At 44.9% G+C, this 26,394-nt stretch overlaps 2 protein-coding genes across 2 annotated transcripts; both read right to left on the reverse strand.

Annotated features, from left to right (window-relative positions):
* Window positions 1–1,594: 1,594 nt before the first annotated feature.
* Ascl3 (achaete-scute family bHLH transcription factor 3) lies at window positions 1,595–2,506 on the reverse strand. The gene has a single exon (XM_038317739.1). It carries the CDS (start codon window positions 2,504–2,506, stop codon window positions 1,985–1,987), a length of 522 nt encoding a protein of 173 aa, XP_038173667.1. The 3' UTR covers window positions 1,595–1,984.
* Window positions 2,507–12,077: 9,571 nt separating this feature from the next.
* Tmem9b (TMEM9 domain family member B) lies at window positions 12,078–25,379 on the reverse strand. The gene is given in 7 exon segments (XM_038309921.1): window positions 12,078–13,097; window positions 13,099–13,170; window positions 13,172–13,234; window positions 18,456–18,536; window positions 18,538–18,591; window positions 20,868–20,976; window positions 25,290–25,379. Coding segments are annotated over 6 exon segments (375 nt in total). The 5' UTR covers window positions 20,952–20,976; window positions 25,290–25,379; the 3' UTR covers window positions 12,078–13,076.
* Window positions 25,380–26,394: the final 1,015 nt, after the last annotated feature.

The raw sequence follows: 26,394 nt of genomic DNA on the forward strand, positions 1-26,394 counted from the left end.
GGGAACAGATTGTTGACCAAAGGAATAAAAGTCCAGATTCCTTGGGGGCTGAAGAGATGGTCAGTGATTAAGAGCACTGGCTGTTCTTCCAAAGGATCCAATTTCAATTCCCAGCACCCACATGGCAGCTCACACCTGTCTGTAACCCCAGTTCTAGGGCTTCTGACACCCTCACACAGACAAAATGCAGGCAAAACACCAGTGCACATAAAATAAATAAATCATTAAAAATAAATAAGAAGCCTGGGCAGTGGTGGTAGTGCACGCCTTTAATCCCAGCACTCAGGAGGCAGAAGCAGGTTTATCTCTGTGAGTTCGAGGCCAGCCTGGTCTACAGAGCGAGTTCCAGGACAGCCAGAGCTGTTACACAGAGAAACCCTGTCTTGAAAAACCGCAGATAAAGAAGTCCAGATTCCACTCTCATGTCTGTACCCACAAAAGACTGGTGTGCTGAGGTGGTCGCATAGGTGACTCAGTGGAGCCGACCCAAGAAAGCAAACAGGCGTGTATGAGTCTCAAGACTGTAGCTGGAAACTATGTACAGACTATCTTCTTCTTGTGCAGGAATAGGAAGGCATCTAATTCTAGGAGATCCTGGTAGCTATTTCCTGAGAATGTCATAGAGCTAGACCCAGGCTCCGAGGGACAGTAGTTCAAGTAGCCCACGGCTCCCTCCCAGGGCATTCTCTATTGACTTAAAATGTTCATTTATTTTCATTTTATGTTTATGAGTATTCTGCCTGCATGTATGTATGTGTGCCACAGGCATGCCTGGTGCCTGCAGAGGCCAGAAGAGGGCTTTGGATCCCCTGGAACTGGAGTTATAGACAGTTGTGAGCCAGCATGTAGATGCTAAAAAACAAACCTGGGTCCTCTGCAAGAGCAGCAAGTACTCTTAACCACTTAGCCGTCTCTCCAGCTGCTTGTACTCCTGGCTGGTGTGGGGAGATTTGAAAATGATGGATTGTTGGGTTGTTCAGTCCTTCGGTTTCACGAGGGAGTACACTCTCTGCATTAGTTATGACAGTTTGGGTTGTGTTTCCTCTGGCAACTCAAAGTGCCTTCAGTGATGAAGCTCTCCCAAAGCCAGTTCTGCAGTCACCAGGATGACTGTGGCCCAGACACCTGCCTCAAATCTGAGTCTAAAAAAGACCAGTGACAGGAGCAGCCAGAAACGGTTACTGAATGAGACTATGGGGTTTTAGTGATGGGACGGGAAACATTCCAGTTAGAATGGAAGAGTAAAGAGAGAAGGGTGTGTTTGCAAGACTGTGCTTCCCTTTTGTGGGGATGTCAAAGTATATGGAGCTTTGAAAGGCAAGCGAAGCCAGGCACGGTGGCACACGACTTTAATCCTAGGACTCTGGAAGCACAGGCAAGTAGATCTCTGTGAGTTACATAGTTAGAGGGAAAAGGAAAAAAAAAAAAAACACAAAGTAAACTAAGTGGGTGCATTCAATGGCAGTAATCAAAAATATTCGTCAGTTTGAGCAACAATATTTTAAGAACTTCACACTCATGTACACACATTGACTTACAGGACACACACGTCATGCATCAAAAGATAAGGAAAGAAACGGCTTCAAAACGAGGGTAGAGCCCGTTGAGAACAGAATCCGGTATGGAAATTAATCGTGGTCCCGGCACAGGTGACAGGATCGGAACAGGAAGATCGTGTCAACAAATATTTACCAAGTGTGAGACAATCCCGTACTTTGGAGCATATATTTGGCCAAGGCTGTATGAAGCGTGGGGTGGGTGGTGCGGAGACGCCCCGGGCACTCTGTACCCTCAGAATACTCAAAGCAGTAAGGCCGGCATGGGAGTCTCAGTCTGCAAGGGATAATTTAGTGTCTCTGGAACCCAGAGATGCAACATTTAAGGAAGGTTGGTAGTGGGGCTACTGTTGTCCCCTTCCTCAAACCACGTATATGAGAATCTACTGGACGCCGCTGCAGGAGAGTCAGTTTAGGAAAGCACCAACTCAAATGACTCTCAGAGACGGGTCTAGGGGGCCACAACTGGTGGTCCGAGGGTTCCTCCCAGCCTCAGTCTCATCCCGGTACAAGAGAGACTGCAGATAGCTGATGTACTTGATGGCAGCTCTGAGGGTCTCCACTTTGCTGAGTCGCTTCTCCAGGTAGTCCTCGGGCAGGTGTCGCCGCAGCCGGGCATAGCCTTCGTTCACACACTTGACTCGCTGCCTCTCGCGCTCATTCCTCTTGGATGAAGGGGGCCCGTAGGCGTAGTCACAGCGCCTGTAGTTGGCGTAAGGCATGGGGAAGGGGAAGGGGTACGGGTCCCCATAATTGTCCATGATCAGGGTATCGCCGGTAAAGGGCAGCAGAGGCAGCTCGTTCGTGTAAGAGGGCGGCACAGGGGCCTCGGGGCACAGGTGGACAGTGACCATGGGGTCCAGGTAGAAGGGCCTGGACAGTGGCAAGTGGGCAGACTCGGAGAAGACGGAGAGGCTGTCTGGAGGGTTGGAGTAGCTTCTGTTGTCCATCGTTTCCTCTTTCACCTAGAACAGAGGCGTGCTTATCAGTTTGTCCAGATTAAATAAATAAATACATAAATAAAAGAGCAGGTTTGATCTACTTTCTTCGAGATTCATGTCTTAAAGACATCTGCTTAGTTTTGGGGCTCATACTGAAAAGTAAACAGGGTTATAGTCATTTGGGTAGAGGTGCTGCGGTGATGCCTGAGAGTTGTAATTACAGCGTTCCAGAGGCCGAAGCAGGAGAATAGCTGTGAGTTCAAGGGAGCCTGGACTATCAGTAAAACTGTCTCCAAACAGTACCATCTAACAAGGAAGGGAGGAAGGGAGGAAGGGGGAAGGCAAGGGAGAGAGAGAACATCCCTTTTTCTCTTTTCTTGATCAAAACTTTTATTACATTTCTCTTTCTCTCTCTTTCTCTTCTCTCGGTGTGTGTGTGTGTGTGTGTGTGTGGTGTGGTGTGTGTGTGTGTGAGTGATGGGGGCACTGAATCCAGGGCCTTGCACGTGATCAGCAAAGTGCCTTGAGCTACATGGCCACTACCTTTAACCTTTGGTATAAAGTACCTCAAAGGGTTTTCTGGGGACCCTGTGGTTAGCCAGTTACCTAGGCCGCAGGGAAGGAATGCTTGCGCTGCCACTGTAAATGCTTACTGGGGCCAAGCTTGGCTTTCATTTTTCCCTTGCTTGGTGTCCTCAGGCAAGTTTCCGAACCCTCTCTGAGCCTCGCTTGCTTCCTATGTCCCCTTGAGAGACTATCTTGTACCAGTTAAAGGTTTGCTTTTTTTTTTGTTTTTTTTTTTTTTTTTTTTATTCTTTTTTTTTTTTTTTTTTTTTTGTTTTTGTTTTTCGAGACAGGGTTTCTCTGCAGCTTTTTTTTTTTAGAGCCTGTCCTGGAACTAGCTCTTGTAGACCAGGCTGGCCTCGAACTCACAGAGATCCGCCTGCCTCTGCCTCCCGGGTGCTGGGATTAAAGGCGTGCGCCACCACCGCCCGGCCTAAAGGTTTGCTTTTTAAAAGTCCAAGCAATGCATCCGTCCCAGAATTAACTGCTCTCTTTTTTCCTCGCAAATGGATACTTAAGGAGCCTCTCTTTTTTCTGCACTTCATAGAAAATCTAGTTTATACCCCCCCCCCTCAGTGGACAATCCAAACATTCACGTCTTCGAAGCCCAGTTGCTGAAGTTGGAGCAAGCCTGAGATTTCACGGGCATGCTCCTTAGGCTTCCACCAGAGCTGCAGCTCTAAAGCGACTTTCTCAGGGAGAAATTTAGGAGTCCCGGACTTGGCAAACTACACAAAAAAAGAGGTGAAGCAAAGCAAACAAAGTAGATGTTTATCGGCAAGACTAGCTCACGCCGGCGCCATGCTCTCCATTTGTCTGTGATTTTGAGACTGGGTCTCACTGTGTATTTGCTGGCCTGACATTTGTTAGACAGCTGAGGCTGGATCCTAGCAGTGTGCCACCAAACCTAACTTGCTACCTGAGCATAGCAGGAGCTCTACAACCCTCTCTGGGTGATGGAAAAACAGCCTTTAAGACCAGATTCTGGTGTGTTCCCATCTTTGTGAAGAGATGAGAAACTGGAATCAGAAATGACTGCCCGGACTGGGGGTGCTGGGAGGCTGTGGGGCTGAGGACTGGGGACTGGGGGGGGGGGGACTGGGGGATTGTGAGGCTGGGGGGCTGGGAACTGGGGTGCTTGGAGGTTGGGAGCTGGGGCGTTGGGGGGCTGAGGGGCTGGAGGGCAGGGGACTGGGGGACTTGGGGAGCTAGGAGGGCTGGGAGGGCTGGGGGGCTGGGAACTGGGGTGCTTGGAGGTTGGGAGCTGGGGTGTTGGGGGGCTGGGGGGCTGGAGGGCAGGGGGCTGGGGGACTTGGGGGGCTAGGAGGGCTGGGAGGGCTGGGGGGCTGGGGACTGGGGGCTAGGAACTGGGGGACTGGGGGATTGGGAGGCTGGGGAACTGGGGGTTTGGGGGGCTGGAGGGCGGGGGGCTTGGGGGCTGGGGGGTTGGGAGGCTGGGGACTGGGAGCACTGGGGAACTTGGGGGCTGAGGGACAGGGGGTGTGGGGGCTGGGAGGGCTGGAGGCTGGGGGGCTGGAAAGCAGGGGCTGGGGAACTGGGGGGCTGGGAGGGCGGGGGACTGAGGGACTGGGAGGCTGGGAGGGCTGGAGGCTGGGGGGCTGGAGGGCAGGGTGCTGGGGGGCTGAGGGGTTGGGGGGCTGGAGTGCAGGTGAAGAGGACAAGGTTGTAAGAAGCCGTAGTAGGACTGACTGGAAAAGGACTGACTGCCTGGAACAGCATGCTCCTAAGAGGCTGGGGGAGGATAGTGATGTAGTGACAATTCCAAACTGAGATGGAGGGACGGGAAATGGAGAGTCCAAATTACTGACCAAATGACCCACAATAACTAACACAAGACAGAAATCTCTGGAAGATTAAACAGGAGCCAAAAATCTGTCAAAAAAAAAAAAAAGCTGCTGAGAGAGAAACTAGTTAGGAAATCCCCAAGCCAGGCTAAGAGAAAAGGGCAGGTAGGACAAAGTCACAAACCCAGCCAATGGGGACAGGGAATGTGGTTCAGCCCTGGATTTCAAACCCCAGCACCAAATAGACCAGAAATTTAGGTCATCCTAGGCTAGCCTGAGACTCATGAGACCTTGTGTCAAAACAGAACAACTGGCAAATGGGAAAACAGCCTGCACCACTTATTTTGATGATGGCCTTTTTGCCTACAGCAACAGGTTAAATGAAGCTATGCCAGTGTCCTGGTTAACTTTGACTGCCACCTTGGCCACCGCATAGAGTCACCTGAGAGAATAATTGTCTACATCTGGTGGCCCGTGGGCCTGTATTGAAATATTGTCTATTTTGTTTTTCTTACTTTATGTATGAGTGCCTGATGTATGTATGTGCACCACCACGCCATGTGTGCCTTGTGTCCACAGAGGCCAGAAGAGGGGGTCAGCTCCTCTAGAACTGAGCTATACAAGCAGTTCCAAGTAAACCAAGCCCAGTATCTGCAGGGAACCAAGTCCAGTCCTCTGCAAGGGTAGCAAGCACTCCTAACAGCTGAACCATTCCTCCAGCCCCTAAGATATTGCCTTGACTTTTAATTGGCATTGGGAGACCCGCCCCCACTGTGGAAGGCACCCTGTCTTGGGAGGCGATCCTGGACAGCAGAAAAAGCTGGCTAAGTCCGAACCAGCAAGCCAGAGAGCGAATCAGTAAGCAAGTGTTTCTCCATGTCTGCTGCTTCAAGCTCCTGCTCCTGGGGTCCCTGCCCTGGTTTTCCTTGGATGATGGGCTGTAACTGTAAACTGAGGAGCCCTTTGGTCCCCTAAGTTGCTTTTGGTCAGAGTGTATCACAGCAACCAAGATGAAACCTGAACAGTCAGGTTGCTCAAAAGTAAAGCAGATGTCAAAGCCATTTATGCAGAATTTTGAGTCATGTTTTTTTTACCCCCAAATAATAATTTTAAAGTATATCTCAGCTCTTGACCCAGATGAAATCTGAGTGATTTGTATATATCACAGGTAGTTAAGATTCTAGGTTTTGATGAGAGTTTGGGTAATTCCTAGAGCGGGGTCCTGTCTGAAGACACATCAATGAGGAGGCTTTTCTACCGAGCATTTCCAAGAAGCCCCCCATCACTTTCTGTTCATGAAAGAGAATTTGAGCATAAAATTTAGGAAGACGAAAGCATGCAGCCATGAAGAGGGCGGAGACAGGAAGCCTAGTGGGGTCAGGATGGTGCATGGGGGAACTGAGCACAAGTTTATCTCAAAAGTAAGCAAAGGATTTATGCTGCTATTCCAGGCTTCCAAATATTCACATGGCGGCAAACACACCTACCTTGGGAACATCTCAGGTTTCTGCCTTAGCGCTCTTTCTGGGAAATAAGTAATGAAGTCTTAATGATAAAATCCTGAGAGATTCTTGATGTCCACTGAGCATAAAAGCATCAACCTTCATAATAAAAAAATACTAGAATGTAAAAAATAAAATCCACCTATGCACAACAATTGAATCATGGGACATGAGAGCTGGGTGAAAGCTTAGAGAAGTCCTCCTCTCCCTCCTCAGGTATGATAAATTGTCAGGCTTCAAAGTCATCAGTAATACTGGTGCCAGAACCAGAACCTGGTTCCTCAGGTTTCCTCACCGGGGCAATCTGGGCCTTTTGTTGTATGGGTCATCGTTGACTTCTTAAGATAATAGCATAATCCTGTTAATGACAAAATTTATCTCCACTGTGCCTAGGGCTGTTCTTAAAAATCCTGTTCTGTAGTCTCCCTGTGGGCCACTATGGAGAAGCATCTCTTACTGTTTTGTAGTTCAGAGTGCTTGTATTTGGGGCTGAGTCTGGCTGAACCTGATTTATAGGTGGTCATCTAGTGAAATATGCAAAGTAGCTTATCGTTAAACAGAACTGCCTGGTTCTGGGTAGCTGATTTTTTTCTACCTACTATGGAGCTATGACAGAACCTGACAATCTAAGCTAAAAGGTTTGCTTATGAAACTGGATACAGGGGATGATCCCTTTTGTTTAAGAGGGTACTCCCATTCATCCGGGTTATATTGTTTTATATAAAATTATTTCTGCAAAAATTACAATAGTCTCATAATATGTAAACGCTGGTCAATATTTTTTTTTCAGACAGACCAGAACTAAGAAGGTCCATGTAACCTTGCAGAATGAAGTCTTTTGGGGAATGCAATACAGTGACATGCCCCTAAGAGCTGGTGATTTGATAGTGCCATGTTGGCAAAAATGACTTCCTTTAAAACAAACGAGGAACTGGCATATTACAAGTGCTTAGTTTTATATATGGGGAGAAGTTCTTACTGCTTCCTTAAATCAACAGGAACTGGTGAGTCTTAAATAAAACATTCTATAATATAGTTAAGCATACTTATGTTTCAAAAATGTGTTTTTTGAAGGGGCTGGAGAAATGGCCTCAGTAGGTAAGAGTGCTTGTTTCACAAGCATAAGGGACCTGAGTTCAAGCCTCCCCGAATAGACATTAAAAAGACAAAGGTAGTTGTGTGTGTGCCCTGTCACCTCAGTGCTGGGGGTGGTCAGGGACAGAGGATCAATGGGACCAGTCGCCAGACTAGCTCCAGGTTAGTGAAGGACCTAGCCATAGAGGGCACCTGACACTCTCCATATATGCCTCTCTCTCTCTCTCTCTCTCTCTCTCTCTCTCTCTCTCTCTCCCTCTCTCTCCTGACCACTCTCCAATATGTGCCTCTCTCTCTCTATCTCTCTCTCTTCTCTCTCTCTTTCACACACACACACACCTTACACATACATGCACACCATGCATGCACACACCAAGCAAAAAATAAAAGCTGTAATATCTGAAAATATTTATTAAAATAAATAAGATCTTCATTCTAACAAAAAATAACCAAATATAATATGTGTCATGTTAGATTAAATGTAAGAAAGAAAGCCTAATATTTTTTTTTCGAGACAGGATTTCCCTGTAATTTCTAGAGCCTGTCCTGGAACTAGCTCTTGTAGACCAGGCTGGCCCTTGAACTCAGAGATCCGCCTGCCTCTGTCTCCCGAGTGCTGGGAATTAAGGCGGTGCGCCACCAGCGCCCGGCTGAAAGCCTAATATTTTAAAAGATTTTTACATTTTTATTTATGTGTCTCTGCATTTGCGTGTGGGTATGTGCACCTGAGTGCAGATGGCTATGGGGGCCAGCAGAGGGCGTCAGATCGCTTGGAGCTGGAGTTACAGGTGGTTGTGAACAGCCCAATGTGATGCTGGAAACCAAGCAGCAAGAGGTCTTAATGGCTGAGTCATTCTCCAGCTTGTGCTGGCTAGTTTTATGTCAACTTGGCACAAGCCAGAGTCACTTGAAAGGAAGGAGCCTCAATGAGAAATGCCTCCATAATATTTGCCTGTAAGGCACTTTCCAAATTAGTGGTTTATAGGAAAGAGATCAGCTTACAATGTATACTCACATACATAGTGGTATGTGGTCCTGGTCCTATAGGAAAGCAGGCTGAGCAAGCCATGGGGAACAAACCAGTAAGCAGCAGCCCTTCATGGCCTCCATTATCAGCTCCTTCTCCAGTTCCTACCCTGTTTGAACTCCTGTCCTGACTTCCTTCAGTGATGAACAGCGACACAGAGACATAAGCCACATAGACCCGTCCCCCATCTTGCTTTTGGTCATGGTATCTCATCATAACATAAGTAATATTAAATAAGACACAGCCCCAGTACATCACACACACACACACCCACACACACACACACACACACACACACACACACACGTTTTAACCGAGAGTATGAAGTTCTGGCTGGCCTGGAATTCACTCCATAGACCAGGCTGTCCTTAGATTCATGGAGATCCACCTGCTTCTGCTTACCAAGCACTGGGATTAAAGGTATGTATGTTCAGCCCAGCATTACGTTTTGTTTTTTGTTTTTTTGGTTTTTTTTTTGGTTTTTTCGAGACAGGGTTTCTCTGTGGCTTTGGAGCCTGTCCTGGAACTAGCTCTTGTAGACCAGGCTGGTCTCGAACTCACAGAGATCCGCCTGCCTCTGCCTCCCCAGTGCTGGGATTAAAGGCGTGCGCCACCGCCGCCCGGCTCCAGCATAACGTTTTAAAACTTTGATATTTCCACTTGTTCATGTTCTGCAACTGAAAGATTAATTTCACATTTACTTTTCTGTGTATTTCAGGAGACTTATGTTGACATTTTTTTCACCATTTAAAAAACTCTATTCTTGCGTTGGGGTGTGTGGCTCAATTAGTAGAGTACTTGCCTAGCATACATGAAGCCCTGGGTTTGAACCCTTAGCACCAAACAAGACTGGTGTATGACAACACACTCCTATAACCCCAACACTTGAGAAGCATTGGCAGGAAGATCAGAAGTTTCCCATTATCCTCAGCTGTGCATTGAGTTTGGGGGCAGCCTGTGCTTACAAAGAGCGTATGATTTTTCTGTGAGACCTTCTTAGCTTTGCACACAGACTTAGGAACCTAATCTGGACTCTTATCTTCCTCTACATTCGGTTTTGGAGCTAATTTTTCTTTGAAATCAATGCCCAGAATAGTAACTGCTGTAAAGACATTCTCCCAAGACCTCACCCTGGTTTGGGGTTTAAAAGCAGTTCTCTACCTTTGGTCTCAGTACCAGCCCAGGTCTCTGCAAAGATAGTTTTTTCTGAGGCTGACCAGTTAGTTCTCCCACAGTTCAAGGCTCTTTCCTGGTATTCAGTGAGCCACCTGCACTGAAATGAGATTCCTTTGGGAAGACCAGCTACATGTGGGCAGAATTCTGTCTTTCCCTGGCCGCTGTAGCTGTCTACCCAGGGCCGGGGGTTTCCCTGATGGAATACAATGTTTCTTCTGATCCAAGCGGATGATCAGCTTAACTACAAAGAAGCAAGGTGGCCTGGCGGTGGTGGCGCAAGCCTTTAATCCCAGCACTCGGGAGGCAGAGGCAGGCGGATCTCTGAGTTCGAGGCCAGCCTGGTCTACAAGAGCTAGTTCCAGGACAGGCTCTAGAAACTACAGGGAAACCCTGTCTCGAAAAACCAAAAAAAAAAAAAAAAAAAAAAAAAAGAAGCAAGGTGATGGTTTGCTTTCTCTAAGAAGCCTCGAGAACATACCCTTTCAGGTTGCACAGAGAGAATTCTGACCTTTCTCTTGGCTTCTGTCCCACCCGTAATTAAAATTACATCTCATTTTAAATATTCATTTTTTCTTTTCTTTCACAAGACACTTTATTTAGAACAGTATACAATCATAGATATTTCAGTTTTTTTCCCCCTTTCATGTTTTTTTAAACTATTTTTATGTTATGTGCATGGGTGTTTTGCCTGCATGCACGTCTGTGCACCATGTGCCAAAGCTGGTACCTATGGAGGCCAGAGGAGGCCAGGAGTTGACTCGGGTCCTCTCCAAGTGCAGCGGTACATCGCTCACAGCCACTGAGCCATCTCACCAGACCCTTTTTTTTTAAAATGGGGAAACCTTGATAAGTAGCTGAGGATGACTCTGAACTTCTGTTCTTCCTGGTCTATTTCCCATGTGCTGAGATTACAGGCATGCACTACCACACCTGATTTTTATGTTAAGGACCAAACCTGGGACTCCATGCATTCTACACAAGCACTCTGCCAATTGGGCTACACCCCCAGCCCCTTTCCCTTTAAGCGCTTTATGAACATTGGGGGGGGGGGGTGTGCATGCATGCGTGTGTGGTGTATTCACTTGTGGAGCTCAGAGGACAACTTGTAGGAGTTGGTTCAGTCTTTTACCAAGTGGGTCCCAGGATGCTCAGGACCATCAGGCTTGGTAGCAAGCACATTTACCTGCAGAGACAATTCCTTGACCCAGTTGTACTTTTAAATTTCCAATTCTATCCCACTTGTTCATTGCTTGACATAGGAAAGCACCTGGCTTTTGCATCCCTGTAATCTTGGAACCTTGCTGGAATCCCTTACTAGTTCCAGAGGGTTTCGTTGTTCGGCTTTTCTACTTAGAAGCCTGTGTCATCTCTAAACAGTGACATTCTTTCCTCTCACTCTGTATACCTCGTTTTACTGCATGAGCTAGGACTTCTAGGGTGATGCTTAAAATGTCACAAGAGGAATCCTTGTCTCCTTGATCTCAAGGAGAAGGTTCTAGCTTCTCACCACGTAAATATATTAGCTATATTTTTTTTGCAGTTTTTTTTCCTTTGAGATATTACTCGCATTCTGTAGCTTATGCTGGCCTTAAACTCCTGGAAATTCTCCAGATTCAGTTTCCCAGATGCTGGGCTTACAGGAAAAAACACTATATGCAGTTAGTAATTCTTTCTCTGGTTGGGGAAGTTCCTTTCATCCCAGTTTTCTTTCTTTCATGTGTGTGCAGGTCCACATGCATGTGGAGATCGGAGGATAACCTGGGGTACCAGGCCTTGCCTTCCCACTGCATAAGCAGGGGTTAGCTGGTCCACTCACTACTGAATACAGCTTTTCTATCTGGGTCCTGGGGCTTTTGAATTCAAGTTGTTGTGTTTGTGTGACAAAAGGTTTTACCCACTGAGCCATCTCCCCAACCCCTGAGCTTTTATTTCTCATCCTTATAGAATTTAATGTGACAATATTAACACGAATTTAATGTACCTGTAATATGATTTTGCCAAGAACTTGGCAGAATCAGCACTCCTTTATGAACCATTATATAAATGCATGTTTTTTCATATATATACATGTGCATAAGTACGTATATATGTATGGGTCTCATCGCACACACACCAGGCGATCGAATTTCCAAGCACCCTATGCCTCAGCCTCCTGAGTGCTACTACCATTGCCTTGGTCTATGAATGTTAAGCCTCTCAACTTATCTGGACTGCTGTGCACCCAGAATCCACGTCATCTTTCTCTCTGCACCCATACCACCCATTGCACAGCGGCCAGTGTCTCTAGTATTAGGTTCATAAGCTGTTTTTCCCCACACAGCCAGTAGGTAGCCAAGGGCCCTGTGTCACCCCCCCACGCTTACCACCACAGCACAAGAGAAGGAGAGAAGGCTGGAGAGCCGGCACACTGATAGGGGTTTTGAAATTATTTTATTGTTACATTCCAAAGAGGATGTAGGAAGAAAAAAAGCCAGTTATCCAATAACTGTTAGACTTCTCGGAGAGAGGCTATCTGAACTCCAGTCCTAGGTCAAAGCTGCCCACATTAGTTCAATAGCTGCCTCTCAGCACAACAGGAAATGCTGACCAGTATGTGTATGTCATTCATCCAGGGAGGCTTGGGCTTAAGGGAAAATGACTTTATTCTAAATATTCAAGTCCTTAGAGATACTAGAAGGAGATGAGGAAGACCACACACACCGAGACTGTGTTTAGTTATTAGAGTAAACTAGCAAACGGCCAGTTTGTTCTAGGACATGTTGCATCAGACATCACAGTGCACAAAACAATGTCTGCATTTCATGAAGAACCGCCAGGCATTTTAGATCCAGTTTACCAAGAAATGTAGCCACAGGCCAACCAGATCGTGGGTAACGTAGTCAGTGCAAGAGTCATGTGGGGAGGCCAGCACGCTTATGAGCTGGCTACACTGGAAATATCAACACATGAGAGAGAAGGTCTGGTGTATTTACAAGTCTGTCTAATAAAGAGACTTGAGAGAAGCTGTTGTTCAAGCACTCTCAAGGCTTCCCTTCCTTCTCCCGGAAAAACAGAAGCAAAACACACCTGGAAATTATCTTGAAAACCAAGTTAGAACTGTGTGGTGAGAAAGAGAGCGTGTTCCAGGAACAGGACCTCAAGGTAACTCCACCAGGCAGCTTAATTTTATTAGTAAAAGTCACAAGTAGGAAAAGGCTTACTGGCTGACTTGGAACTGTGTGCTTTTAAAAGTCTCTATTAATACATTAACAAGAAAAAGTACCAAGCATGTGGGTGCTCTTCCAGCTGCTGGTCTTCCTCCACCCAGCAGGATCTGTAAGACAGCAGGCATTATGAACCCGCGGACACCCAGCCAGTTCCTCCCAGTTGTCTGCCATCTTCTTTCCAGACACCTTGACTCCGATTCCCAGTTAGCTGAGGACAACATGTCGGGTCAAAGACAGACTTTCGCTGCTCCTGAACTTGAAGCTTCCAGCGCTGCTGTGCATACTCCACCTTGTTTAGAAACATTGGCTCTGCTGCGAGAGCGGGCCAACACATCATGGGCGTTTGCGAAAGGCTGGTGATCCTGAAAGCCAAGGTGGAAGGGGTCAGAGATGACAGGAACGGCATACACCTGCACAGAACAGACAGCCTAGGAGCCAGACTAGGGACAATAGGGTTCTAGCCCTTCAACAATTAGAAGCAGGACAAGCTCAGCTACCAAAGCAGAGGATTTCAGACAGAGACAAGAGTAACGAGGGCTATGTGAGAAACACACCATAGGTCACCATTTTCAAAGGCATTTTCTTTAAAGAGCAAGACAAGGATGGTAGCCAGTTTTGTTAAAGAGAAGTCTTTCCTGATTAGTGGGAGAACAGAGTCTATTTTCTTGGGCCAGTAGGAGGGCTCAGCAGGTTCAAGGCACTTGACCACCAAGTCTGACCTAAGTTTGATCCTGGAGCCCTGGAGTCTGTGTGGTGGAAAGAACCCGACTCCAGCAAGTTGTCCTTTTGACCTCCACATGCCCTGAGGCCTGCGTGTGCCCACACTCCCCTCAATAAACAAACTAATTCTTTTAAAGCAATTAAAATTTTTAAAGGGACTAGAGAAATGGTTTAGCAATTAAGAATGCTTCCTGCTCCTCCAGAGGACCTGAGTTCAGTTCTGGCACCCCTGTAAGGCTGCTCACAATTGCCTGTAACTCCAGCTCCAAGGAACCAGACACCTTTTTCTGGCCTCCCAGGACACCTGCAAAAACGTGCACATACAACCACATAAAACTTTTAAAATCTTTTTTAAAAATTTTAGTCATTTTTTGTGCCTTTCTTTTCTTCAGATATGGTCTGAGCATGGTCACCCAGGCCAGCCTGGAACACTATATTGTCCAGACTGACCTCAGACTAGTGATCCTCCAACTTCCCACTCCCAAGACTAGAACTTGAGGCACCACACCACCTACACTTCAATGAAGAAAGCCTGTTAGGGGCTGGAGAGATGGCTCAGCAGTTAAGAGCACTGGCTGCTCTTCTGAAGGACTCAGGTTCCGTTCCTAGCACCCACCATGGCAGCAATCCACTGCCCATAACTCCAGTTTCAGGGGATCTGGCATCCTCTCTCAGACAAACCCCCAATGTACATAAAAAAATCTTAAAAAATAAAAGTAACTAAAAGTAATAAACACAAAAACCTCAAAAACTATAACTACTAGAACCTTAAGAAAGAAAGGAGAGAGAGAGAGAGAGAGAGAAGAGAGAGAGAGGAGAGAGGATGAGAGAGAGAGAGAGAGAGAGAGAGGAGAGAGAGCAAGCCTGTTTTTCACATTAATATCTCCATGAGAAATATTAATGTAGGACTTTCCTCTGTATTGACCAATACTTCATAGCTCATCTGTGGCAGAGGACAGTTCCCATTATATCAGAACTGAAAACATGTCAGCCTAGGCCGCTAGAGCAGCTAGTTCTCAGGGCTATGTCTTGGCTGGTCTTAATGTCTCTGGGCCTTAAACACGCACTGATGGACTGTTCCAAAACCTTCTCGTTTTCCTCTCTTCCCACTCTGCAGTGAGACAGAGCTCATGGCTTTAATGCCGTCTCTTTAACCAAGGAGAAAGAGAGGAGTGGCTACTTCAGCACATCTAATTAACAAAAACCTCCATCTTCCGTTGCAGAGTGCTCCACGGCTTCCCTGCTAATTGCTGTCTTAGGAAAGAGGCTAATGAAGGTTACCTCTAGTCTGTGTACAAAGCCAGATTCTCCTGTCAAAATAAACTGCCTCAGCTGGATGTTTGTAGTCACTACACAGGAAACCACCCCCACTAATCTACCTACGGATGAGATGTCAACACAGCTGCACACATGACAAACAGCTTCAATCGTGGATTGACTGTTTTTATGTTGCCATTTTCTTGAGTTTTTCCTCAACCCCGTGTCAGCAAAGTTTCTAAATGCTCCACGTAGGCCAGGTTCTTAACAGGCTGGCCGGCGGGAGAGAGAAGCAGCACCGTCGGCTGCATGGCGGCAGCTGGCAGGAGCGGTCATGGTGTGAAGAGCTATGAGCTGTGCACACTCCCTGACTGCATTACAACGGCCACTGTTGGGGTTTCCTTGGCCGTGTCTCTACAGCAAGACATTTCTACTTTATTTGCATATCCCAAGCATTTTCTTTCTTTTTATCTATTTTCTAAAGATTTATTTTGGTATATGTGGGTAGTTTTCCTGCATCTGTGTCTGTGCACCATGTTCATATCTAATGCTCGTTTCGGGCAAAGAAAAGGGTGTCAAGCCCCTGGAGTTAAAGATGGTTGTGAGCCATCATGTGGGTACTAGAAATAGAACCCTTGTCCTCTGCAAAGCAGCCAGTGCTCTTCACTGCTGAGCCACCAGCTTGTGTGTCAGAGGACAACTTTGTAGAGAAACTCAGGCTGCTGGGTTTGCTCCTGGAGTGAGCTCCTTTACCCTCTGAGCCATCTTCTGGACCTCAAAGAAGCTTTCTGTTCGCTTTACCTTTTAAAGATTTACTGTTTTCAGTACTGTGTATGTGTGCAGGTGTGTGCGCATGAGTGCGGTTGTCAGACGCCCAGAGCTGGAGTCACAGCTGTGAGCCACTGGACATGGGTACTGGGAATCGAACTCAGGTCCTCTGCAAGAGCAGTGCTCTTAACTGCCAAGCCACCTCAAAGACTTTCTATAAGGAATCGTTGCCTTCTTTATCCAAATGTCCCCCACTTTTATTAACTTAGGCAATGTCTTTGCAAATCTCTCATGAAGTCCAAGATGTTGCATAGAAACAATAGAAAGAAAGCTGAAGGAAAAGGAAGGGGAGCTGGGCACGGTGGTGTACACCTATATATACTCCTAGCGCTTGGAGGATCACTGCAGGCTTGAAGCCAGCCTGCAGGTGTACACAGCAGGTTCTAGGTCAGCCAGGGCAACAAGCAAGACCCCGCTGGGAGGTAGAGAGAGACTGAGGTGGGAAATAAGAGGGAGGGAGAGAGGAAAACAAAAAATAAAGTAGAGGGCTAAAGTTGTAGCATTACTTGGTTTCCAATAAAGAAATAAACTGGCCCAAGGTCATTTAACAAATTAGCACAGACACTAACACTGTGTGTGCCTAATCCTAAATTGGCGTCATATCCTCTCAACACACCAAACTGTTTCGGGTAGATTACCGTGGGAAAACATGCATCAATGATTTTGTGTATAAAATATTATTACCATTGGTTATTGGACATAAACAATACTAGCAAGAAGGAAGTACTTACCAGAGACCCTCTCAGTTACACAGTCCTGCCATTTGCTCCTCAAGGCAGGGGAAAGAAAAAAATTCCTAGGGAACAAACTCAAGTGACTAAACAAACCAGTTAATCCTTTTGGTCTGCAACCCACCTACAGAACAAGATTGGACTAGCTTCTCAGAGACACAGGGTGAATGCAAATAGAGATTTTCACTTTCATCTGTTTGTTCTTTTTACACCTGATGAAATTACAACGAATACAAAGCATGCTTTAGTGGAATGTTTAGATAACAGTGATGATGTGTCCCAGGTATATGGGATGACAAATACTACCATTGTTTGAAGTGAACCTCTGACTAATTGTACTTTTATCTGACTTAAACAGAATTTAAAATGGGAAAATTTAAATGCCTTAAAAGTACATACTGAAGAACTCCCATGTTAGCTAAGCAGTTCATATGAACTGAAACTTAACTTCTGTTTGTACAGTTAACACACAGCTTGGTTGGGAAAACCTTTCTCTGCCTAGAATCAGTTTGACAAATACCAGAGTCAGCTGGGAAAGTGGTCACCAAGCACACGAGCCCACCAGCATGTCATCCTCCATTGCTTACATCCACAATCTTTGCACCGATTTGCGTTCTCTGCGTTTCACATTAGCATCGTCTCTGAATCAGCAGCAGGTAATTAACGCCACAGGATGCATGTAAAGTCAGCACAGACTTCCGTTGCTAGGAATGGAAACACTGTGAGGCCTTGATGTGCATTTATGGTCAGTAGTTCTTGACTGGTGGTGATTTTGTCCCTGCCAAGATTCTTGAGGGCAAGGTTTCTCCACAAAAAAGGATAACTTAATCCTAGTATCTACAGAGTCAGAATTGAGAATATATAAATGAAAATTACCGTGGAAACAGTGTTTGAAACTCTACTGCTTCTGATATACAAGTTCTCTCTGGCGCTAATCCTACTGTCTGTCTTGTGTGTGTGTTGTGTTTAAGAGTTAGTATTTTTAATGTGTGTCTGTATGTGTACGGCCTGCTGAGGCATCAGACTTCCCGGAGCTGGAATTACAGGGAGTTGTGAGCTATTGTGGACATGGGTGCTGGGAACGAAATCCAGATCTTCTGCAAGAACAATATGCACTCTTAACCACTAAGCGCGCGCTCTCTCTCTCTCCTTTACATTTTTTTTGGTTTTTGTTTTAATTTATTTTGTACTAGGGACAGGTTCTCAAGTAGCTTAGGCTGCCACTGAACTCACTATGTGATCAAGAGTGATCTCTAACTCCTAATCATCCCTGTTCCTCCTCCTACATCTTGGGATCACAGGTATGCGCCACCACATTCACACTGTCTGTGCCTGTTTTTGTTTTTGAATTTTAATTTACATCAGATCCCCAGACTACCTTCTTTTCTGCCTAACAATCTACTCCTGGAATTATTTATTCTTAGCTAAAATGTTTGGTGTGTGTGTGTGTGTGTATTATATATATATGATGTGTACGTGCCTGCTTGTGTATGTGGGAGTGTGGACCCATGGGCATGGAGGTCAGAGAACTTCAGTTGTTCATTTTGTTTGGAGGTAGGGTCTTTCCTTCGCTTTTACTGTTGCACACACCAGGCTCAGGCTCGTGAGTTTCTGAGGATTCTCCTTCTATGCCTCCCGTCTTGTCAGAGGGACACTGGGATATGTGCTCCTATACCCAGCTTTTACATGGTTCTGAGATTCAAATTCGGATCTTTATACTTGCCACACCAAGTGCTTTATCTACTGAGCCATCTCTCCAAGCTTCTCCTGGAACTTGTTAAAAATATCTAGGTGTTCTAGTAAGCTAGGTGAGGAGCTGTGTGCCTGTAGGTACCTGCCATCCCAACACTTGAAAGACTGGGCAGAGGTGATATGTGCTGTACTTTTGGGCTGCAGTATGCTTGCTAGAACAATTTCTTCATAGAGAGATACACACTAAAATCATTTCAGCATCTCACTGAGGACCCGCACTACGTATGGCTATTTCCACTTACACCAGTTGAGGGCAGAGACTGGCGCTGAGCAGCTATGTAGTGCCAGGACTTACCCCAACGTCGTCATCACTCTGCAAGAGCTGCGAGTGTCCAAAGAGACGCCTCTTCAGGATGGGCTCAACTAAGGTAAGATTATACCATGTACAGCAGTAGAAGGCCCAAAACAGAGAGATAAATTATAATGGTAACCTAAAGGAAAACGAGAAGAAGTCACACCTGTTCAAGCCAAGGACTTAGTTGTTGGTGACAGCAACACACTACAGTGGGGTCTGATGCTTCCACTTGGGGCACAGGGTTTGTGTACCAGCCAGCGTCCAACAGAGAGGCAACCTGAACCCACCAAAGCCGGAGCATGGGAACAAAGCTTGGTGCTGGGTCTTTTTGTGGGTGCCCACTGACAGATCACCATTCACCACCGTGGCCTGCACAGCTGTATTCTTTCCTCAGTCAAAAGCAGCAGCATCACTGAGAAAACAACCCTAAAGGAATCCTAGCTGAAACTGTGATTCGGGTGGATTCCCACAGAATGGAGTCAGATCAATGTAGGTCAGCAAAAACACTTGTTAGGGCAGTAACTTGGGGGGTATTAATGCCTGTGCTGCCAAAGGTACAGCACACACTCAACTGGCTATAATAGCACAGAAAACACCAACAGCTGGCAAAGGCATGGAGCAGTGGAACCTCACACCACTTTGGAAAACTGTCTGGCCATCTCTTAAACAAACATAAACTTACCACTCTGAAGAATTTTTCCAAGAGAGAAAAAAGCCATAAGACAGTATTATTCATAATACAAATATGGAAATAATCTAAATATTCATGAACTGAAAAACAGTCATATAATGGAATACTATTTAGTAATAACATCAAGTCCTGTGTATACTATAATTATACAAAATAAAAAGTCACAGAGGACCACATATGAATTTACTTACATGAAATATTAAGATGTGTATAGGCAGAAAGTTAAATAGTGATCATTTGGGATCAGGGACAGAAATGTTTTAAAAATTGAAATTTAAGATGTTGTTTTTAATTTACTAAATTATATACTTAAAAGCGAGAAAATTTTAGGGAATATAAATCATACATTTAAAAGTCTGTTAAAAAGCATCTGGACTTGGGCTGCAGTGGTCAAACTTTTTCCTATGAGGCATGAGGCCCTCTCTAGGCTCCACCAAAAGGAAAGAGGTGGGTTGAAGAGATGCTCAGCCGTTAGCACTGGCTGCTAACTGGCTGTTTCTGGAGGACCCAGGTTCAGTTCTCAGCACCCACATGGAGACTCACAACTGCCTATAACTTCAATTCTTGGGATTTGATGCCCTTTTCTGACATTTGTAAGCACCAGGGATGCAAGTGGTACACAGACATACATGCTGTCAAAACATCCATACACATGAAATAATAAAATAATAATAGTTTAGGGGGCTTGAGAGATGCTCAGAAGTTTAGAGTATTTGTTGATCTTTACAGAGGACCCAGGTTCAATTCCCAGCCCTAAATGGTGGCTGATAACCATCCACAACCCCAGTTCCAGAGGATCTGATGCCCTCTTCTGCCCTCTGCAGGCATCAGGCATGTACACATGCAGGCATACATGCAAGCAAAACAGTCACATGCATAAAATAAAATAAAAAAAAATTTTTTTTAAATTGATGGAAAGAGGAAGAGCAGGGAAAGAGAGAAGAGAGAAGAAAAGACGGTGTGGTGAGATTCCCCACAGGACTGAGCCCTGCTGAAGCGCTTGCAACTCAGGCTGATGCCCTGCACTCACTGTGAGGCCTTTCTCTTTTCTTCTTGAGATAAGCTCTTTCGACACAGCACTGTCTGTCCTGAAACTCAGTATGTCCAGACTGGCTTCAAACTCACAGAAATCTGCCGCCTGACTCTGCCTCTGCCTTCTGAGTTAGTTTCTTTCTTTCTTTCTTTCTTTCTTTCTTTCTTTCTTTCTTTCTTTCTTTCTTTCTTTCCTTCTTTCCTTTGTTTTGTTTTTTAAGGAAAGGAATGGGAGCACAACCCTTAAGACAAAAATAACCTGAGAACAACCATACGTCACCATAATATAGTAACTGAGCTCATTTAGTGACCTAATAATGGTGGTGAGTTATCCACAGCCATTTCAGGAACTGAAGACCTGAGTGTCATGCCCACAGCAGTGACTGAATGCAGAATTCAATCAAAGGGTTGTGCAGGGCAGGGGGGAGAGGGATCGATAATGTTGTCTCACTGGCCTTTAGCATACATGGTCCAACAAGAAACTAGGATAGATTTCCAGAATATGCTAATTAAATGTAGTAGGTTGTTTTAGATCCATTTCACTTGTCTAACATACCCTAACTGATCCAAAAACGCAAAAGCAGGTCCATTATTTACTTTTAGGAAAGTTCAAATGTTTCTGTCTTTTCTGAAGAGCATGTGGAGTGTTGTGCATGCACGCGTGCGTGTGCATGTGTTTTATACATCACCTTGATAGTGACGGAGCTTCTCTCTTCATACTTGCATTCACAGCGCAGACAGTATGCTTCCACATCAGGCCCCCGCACAGGCATGGGCTCCACAACATGAAGGCAGTCACTGAAAACACAAGGGCAAAATACTGCAGAAACCTGGCTTCATATTTTCCTGACTCTGATCAAAACTTTTCCTGAAACACAGAATGATCACTGAGCTTACCCAAAGAAATAATATAAGGATCAATGAATCAAGATAAAATAATTCCCTCTCTCAGTATTAGCATTTTGATAAGATTTAACAGTGTAAGAAGCAAAAGACACTGTAAGAAGCCAAAAGGCAATGTCCAAGTTGCCATTACTAACAGTTTCAGATGCCCTAGAAAATTCTATTTGCAAGACCAGCCATATTTAGACTTGCCCAGTTACCAAGCAAAACTCCTTTAAATGTTTTAAAGTGACACAAGGCACTGTTTAAATATTATCACTTATGAATTAATTGCATCTTTATTTTCATGTGTGTGTGAGACAAAGCATGGTGTGCATGCGTGTATGTAAAGGTACACACACCGCAGATGCCAGAGAGAAGCTCAGATCTCCTGCTCCGTCACTCTTCCCCTTGTTTCCCTTGAGACAAAGTCTCTCCCTGAAACTGGAGCTGGGCCGGCAGCCAGTGCCCCCCAGTGATCCCCCGCTTTGCTCCCTACATTCTGGGATGACAGCCACACGTGGCCACACCTGGCTTTTTATGTGGATGCTGGAGATTCCAACTCAGGGCATCATACACAGCAAGCATTCTTTCCCACTAGGCCACCTTCCCTATCCAATTAACATCATCATCATTATTATTTGGTTTTTTGAGACATTGTTTTTCTGTGTATCTCTGGCTGTCTTGGAACTCACTCTGTAGACCAGGTTGTCCTCAGAGCTCTATCTGCCTCTGCCTCCTGAGTGCTGGGATTAAAGGTGTGTGCTCCCAATTAATATTATTTTCAATTATCACAATGTAGCATATGAATGGCTTATCTATCACATTTAACAGAAGGGCAAATTATGAAATGCTGAAAGGTGGACCCCCCCCCTACAGTCACACTGAGAAATAATTACATTCTTGGTCCAGCCATGCTGGCATATGTTTTTTAATCTCAGCACTTGGGAGGCAGAGAGACAGGTGGATCCCAGGTCAGCCTGGTCTACAGAGTAAGTTCCAGGACAGCCAGGGGCTGAAAAGGAGGCTCAGCAATTAAAAGCACTTAATGTTCTTACAGAAGACCTGGGATTGGCTCCCATGTTGCCATCAGGCTGCTCACAACCACCTATAACTCCAGTTTCAGGAGATCTGATGCCCTTTGACCTCCAAGGACACCTGCATGCATGTGGTATACATAAACACATTTTATATACATATAAATTAAAATTACATTTTAAAGTATTTTAAGTAAAAAATGAAGTATAAAAAAATAAAATAGAAATGGCTTATTTAAAAAAGATGCTACCAAAATATCTTTTTAAAGAATCTGTTACTTCTAAGAAATGAATAATTGCTTTCCATTTTGCAACTGTGCATGTGAGGTGTGTGCTCGTCCTCATCGGCAAGGGCTTTACCCACTGAGCAGTCTCCCTGGCTCTGGCTCCATTTTGGTACATCTTCATTAGTCGTGAATGCTATGACAGCATCCTATCTTACCCCAGCCACCCTTCTTGGGGGCACTCGGTTGTTCTGAGATCAAAGAAGGAATCTTCTTTGATCTACCAAAATGCATCTTTTCATATTCTATTGCTCTGAACTATAGCATTAGAAATAAAACTCAAATGGTATAAGTGATAAAAGTTCAGTTATCTATAACAAGTAATTTAATTTGAACAAAAGCCGGACACGTGGCGTACACCTATAAACCCAGCACTGGGAAGGAGGAGGCAGAATGATTGAGAGTTCCAGGCAGACTGGGTTACATATCAAGACAAGGAAAAAGATGAGAGAGGGAGGGAGAAGAAAAGGCTGTGCAGGGCTGAAGCAGCAGGAAGGTTGTTTCTTACTAACCAGAATAAATAGAGCTAGCCCCAAAATGCGGCTCAGTCACTCTCAGCACTAGGAAACACCCCCACCTAGTGGTCAAGGAAGATTCAGCTTTGACTCCAATCCCAAAGACAAACCCGAGTACCACCTTTGTTTTCGATCAACTATTCCAAGTCAATGAAGAATTGAAGCTAACAACTGAAAAACAAGAGGCCCAGAGAAAAGAAGGTTAAAGTGTATTAGTCTCACAAGTACTGGGTCCTCAGGGAGCCGTAGCATCCTGGTAGAGCATAACTTGCCTGTCTTTCAAACAAGTTAAAAATTTGCACTGTCAATTAGGAACATATATCAGCAAAAGACTTACAAGCAAGGGAAAGTAGAAGAGATGGAAGAAAAATCTTAATAAGTCTTGTTTCAACTATTTTCTTTTTTAATTTATTTAAACTTTCATGTGTATTGGTGTTTTTGCCTGAATGTATGCATGTGTGAGGCTGTGTAGCCCCTAGAACTGGAGTTACAGACAGCTGTGGGCTTCCTTGTGGGTACTAGGAATTGAACCCGGGTCCTCTGGAAGAACCGTCGGTGCTTTTTAACTGCTGAGTCGTCTCTCCAGCTCCTCATTATTATTTTCAAAGCTCCTAATTTTAATTTATAACCGGGGATGAAGACATGGCCCTGTCTCATCAGAGAATAACAGAAAGTGAACAGCAACAAAAAATTAGTGTTAAACACCTGAAAAGTGGAGTTCTGTCGCCACTCCACTAATACACATCACATCTGTTACCAATAAGAAAACACACTGATTAAACACACGTTCAACAGCTTTGGGAAAATTACAGAAGTAACTTAAAGATGTGTTTGAGGGATGGGGGTCACTTTCCAGTGGGGGAATGTTTGCCCAGCACTTACAAGGCCTTGGATTATCTCCAGTACAAAAAGAATTTGAGCTTGTATGTATCGTATAAGTAACATGCTGGTACAAAGCCTATTAAAAATATACTCCAATAACCCCAATCATTAGCCTAGCATGGTGGTACGTGTCTTTAATTCCAGCACTTGGGAGACAGAAGCAGGCAGATCTCTGTGAGTTGAGGCCAGTCTGGTCTACAGATCAACTTCCAGAACAGCCAGGAATGTACACTAGAGAAACCCTGTCTCCAAAATCCAAAAAACAAACAAACAAACAAACAAACACAAAAAACCCAACCCCAACCACTTTGGAAACATAACATTTCTTAAAGCAGACACACTAAATAGGATTACAGGAACACACATAACAGACTGAACCTAAACGCATATAGTGGGAACAGATAATAGCACCAGAGAAAACTAAGTGTGCTCAAAGTCAATTTAGAAACATGATGGAACAAATGTAATCTTGTTTCAGATTGCCGCTGACTACAGAGCTGTGAAAATCCGTTATACACCAAAGCACCTATTATTTGGAGCTATTCCCCATCAACTTCCACTGTGCTATGACATCACAGTCCCACTGGGGAAGGACATCCATTCTGGCTGTATAACCTGGCTACTTCTGTTTCAAAGCACAAACAGAAAAATCTGCCATTTTAAGGTCCACTGGGATAAACTGAGAAAGCTGCTGGTAGCCAACTAGACAATCAGGATTCCAGTCATTATAGGCCAGCCTGACTGCCTAGGGGTGCAAGAATCACAGTCTCAACATTATCCGAACCCACTGACACATACCAAAGGAGAAATTCTGGACACAATACTTCATTCTCATTCATCCCTGAATCTCTGAAACTTTTAATATAGCCTCCAATATTTCACAGTATGTCATCAAAACTTAAAAACCTGTGGCCTGGGAAGTAGAGGCAGGAAGATCAAGAGCCTGAAGTCAGCTTGCTGTCAAAACAAGTGTCAGGCTGATCTGGGCTACATGGTAAGATCCTGTCTCAAAACAGAAACAAAAGCAAATCCCAAACCCCAAACACACCCACTCCCAGCAAAAATTATAAACCAGGAGCTGGGAGAGAGGGCTTGGTTAGGAGAGCTGGCTCCTGCTGCCGAGGACTCCAGCTCCGTTCCCAGCACCCACGCTGGCCATCTTACCAGCAGCTGCCATGCCAGCTCCAGGGAATCCAGTGTCCTTTGCTGGCTCCACAGACACTCACACATGTGTACAGGGCACAAGAGAGTGGCCATTGGTAGTTTGGACACAATAAACTCAGTCCCGTCTCCATAGGAACCTCCCAACCTGGAGCTTTTCTGTTTGGGCAACAGTATTCTTTTAGACTTTGTATCATGCACTCAAACACTAGTCTCACTTTTTCCAGATAGAAATAGAATTTGAGACTTTTGCTCTTAAAAACTAAATAAGACATTGTATGAAAATCCTGAGTTACAGTACAAACCACAGAAGAAATGTGAACGGTGATTTCTTGACCCATAATACTTACCAATCTTTCTGAGATATGTTCTTTATTATAAATATGCCCGGGATTTCTCTTTTATAGGGAGGGCAGATACATTTACACCTCACATCTTCAAATTCTGTAACAAAAATGAAAACAACAAAGCTTGTTTAAAGTTTATCATCAAATATTTTTAAAAATCTGTACACATACACTTGCTGAGTGTCCTTTCAAGTATTCTAAGACCATCATAAAAGTTCCTAAAGTCCACAAAACCTGACATGTGCTTTATTAAACAAATTTATGAATCCCATGACAAGCAGATTTTGTCTTCATCTATCTGCCACTAGAAAGACACATCCCTGACAGATAATGGGGCCTACGAAATGCTGATACGAGAGGATAGGGGAGAATCAAATTTAAAAGCAAGCCTACAATTTTAGGCTGGAGGTATATGCAGCTCAGGGCTGAAGCATGGGAAGCATGCAGAAGGCCAATTCAATCTACAAAACAACAAAGGTGGGGGGGGCCCGAATTCTTCTAAGTTCATCTTTTCTAACTTTTTCCTTTTGAGAGAAGGCACTGAGCATGGATAAAAGAGGCTATGTCAGCTATAGACAGGATGAAGATTCAGGGCACTCAGCCAGTGCTAGGAGGGGAGTCCAAGGGAAGTCTCTTGAATCTTGATGAATTTTGCTAATGTCCCATCAAGAAACAGGGAGGTCAACTCCTAGCAAAACAAATTTCACCAGCAGAGAAAGTGCCATAAATGCTGGATAGATCCCAAGAGATGCTTCCTCAGCAAAGGGTGTCTATTTGAGATGGCAATGAGCTCATTAGTCCCCAGAGAGCACATGTCCACGCCCCCTACGTACAATGAGATGTCCAGCAGAGCTGCTACCTAGCTCCTAATTTGTATTCAGCCGCCTCTGTGCTGTATTCAACGAGGACGACTCAGAAAAGCAAGAAGCCTGTTTCTGGAACAATTCTATCATGGGAGATAGACAAATACATGTATTATCATGATTACACTACATAAATGGTCATGTATGATATCCATGCAGGGGGTGCCAACCATTTAAAAAGTTAGGAGACCTTCTGCTGTCTCTATTTTTGGTGACATCAGAAAGATGGGATGGAGAGAAAGCCC

Source organism: Arvicola amphibius, chromosome 1 (assembly GCF_903992535.2).
Source record: "Arvicola amphibius chromosome 1, mArvAmp1.2, whole genome shotgun sequence".
NCBI classification, from domain to species: domain Eukaryota; kingdom Metazoa; phylum Chordata; class Mammalia; order Rodentia; family Cricetidae; genus Arvicola; species Arvicola amphibius.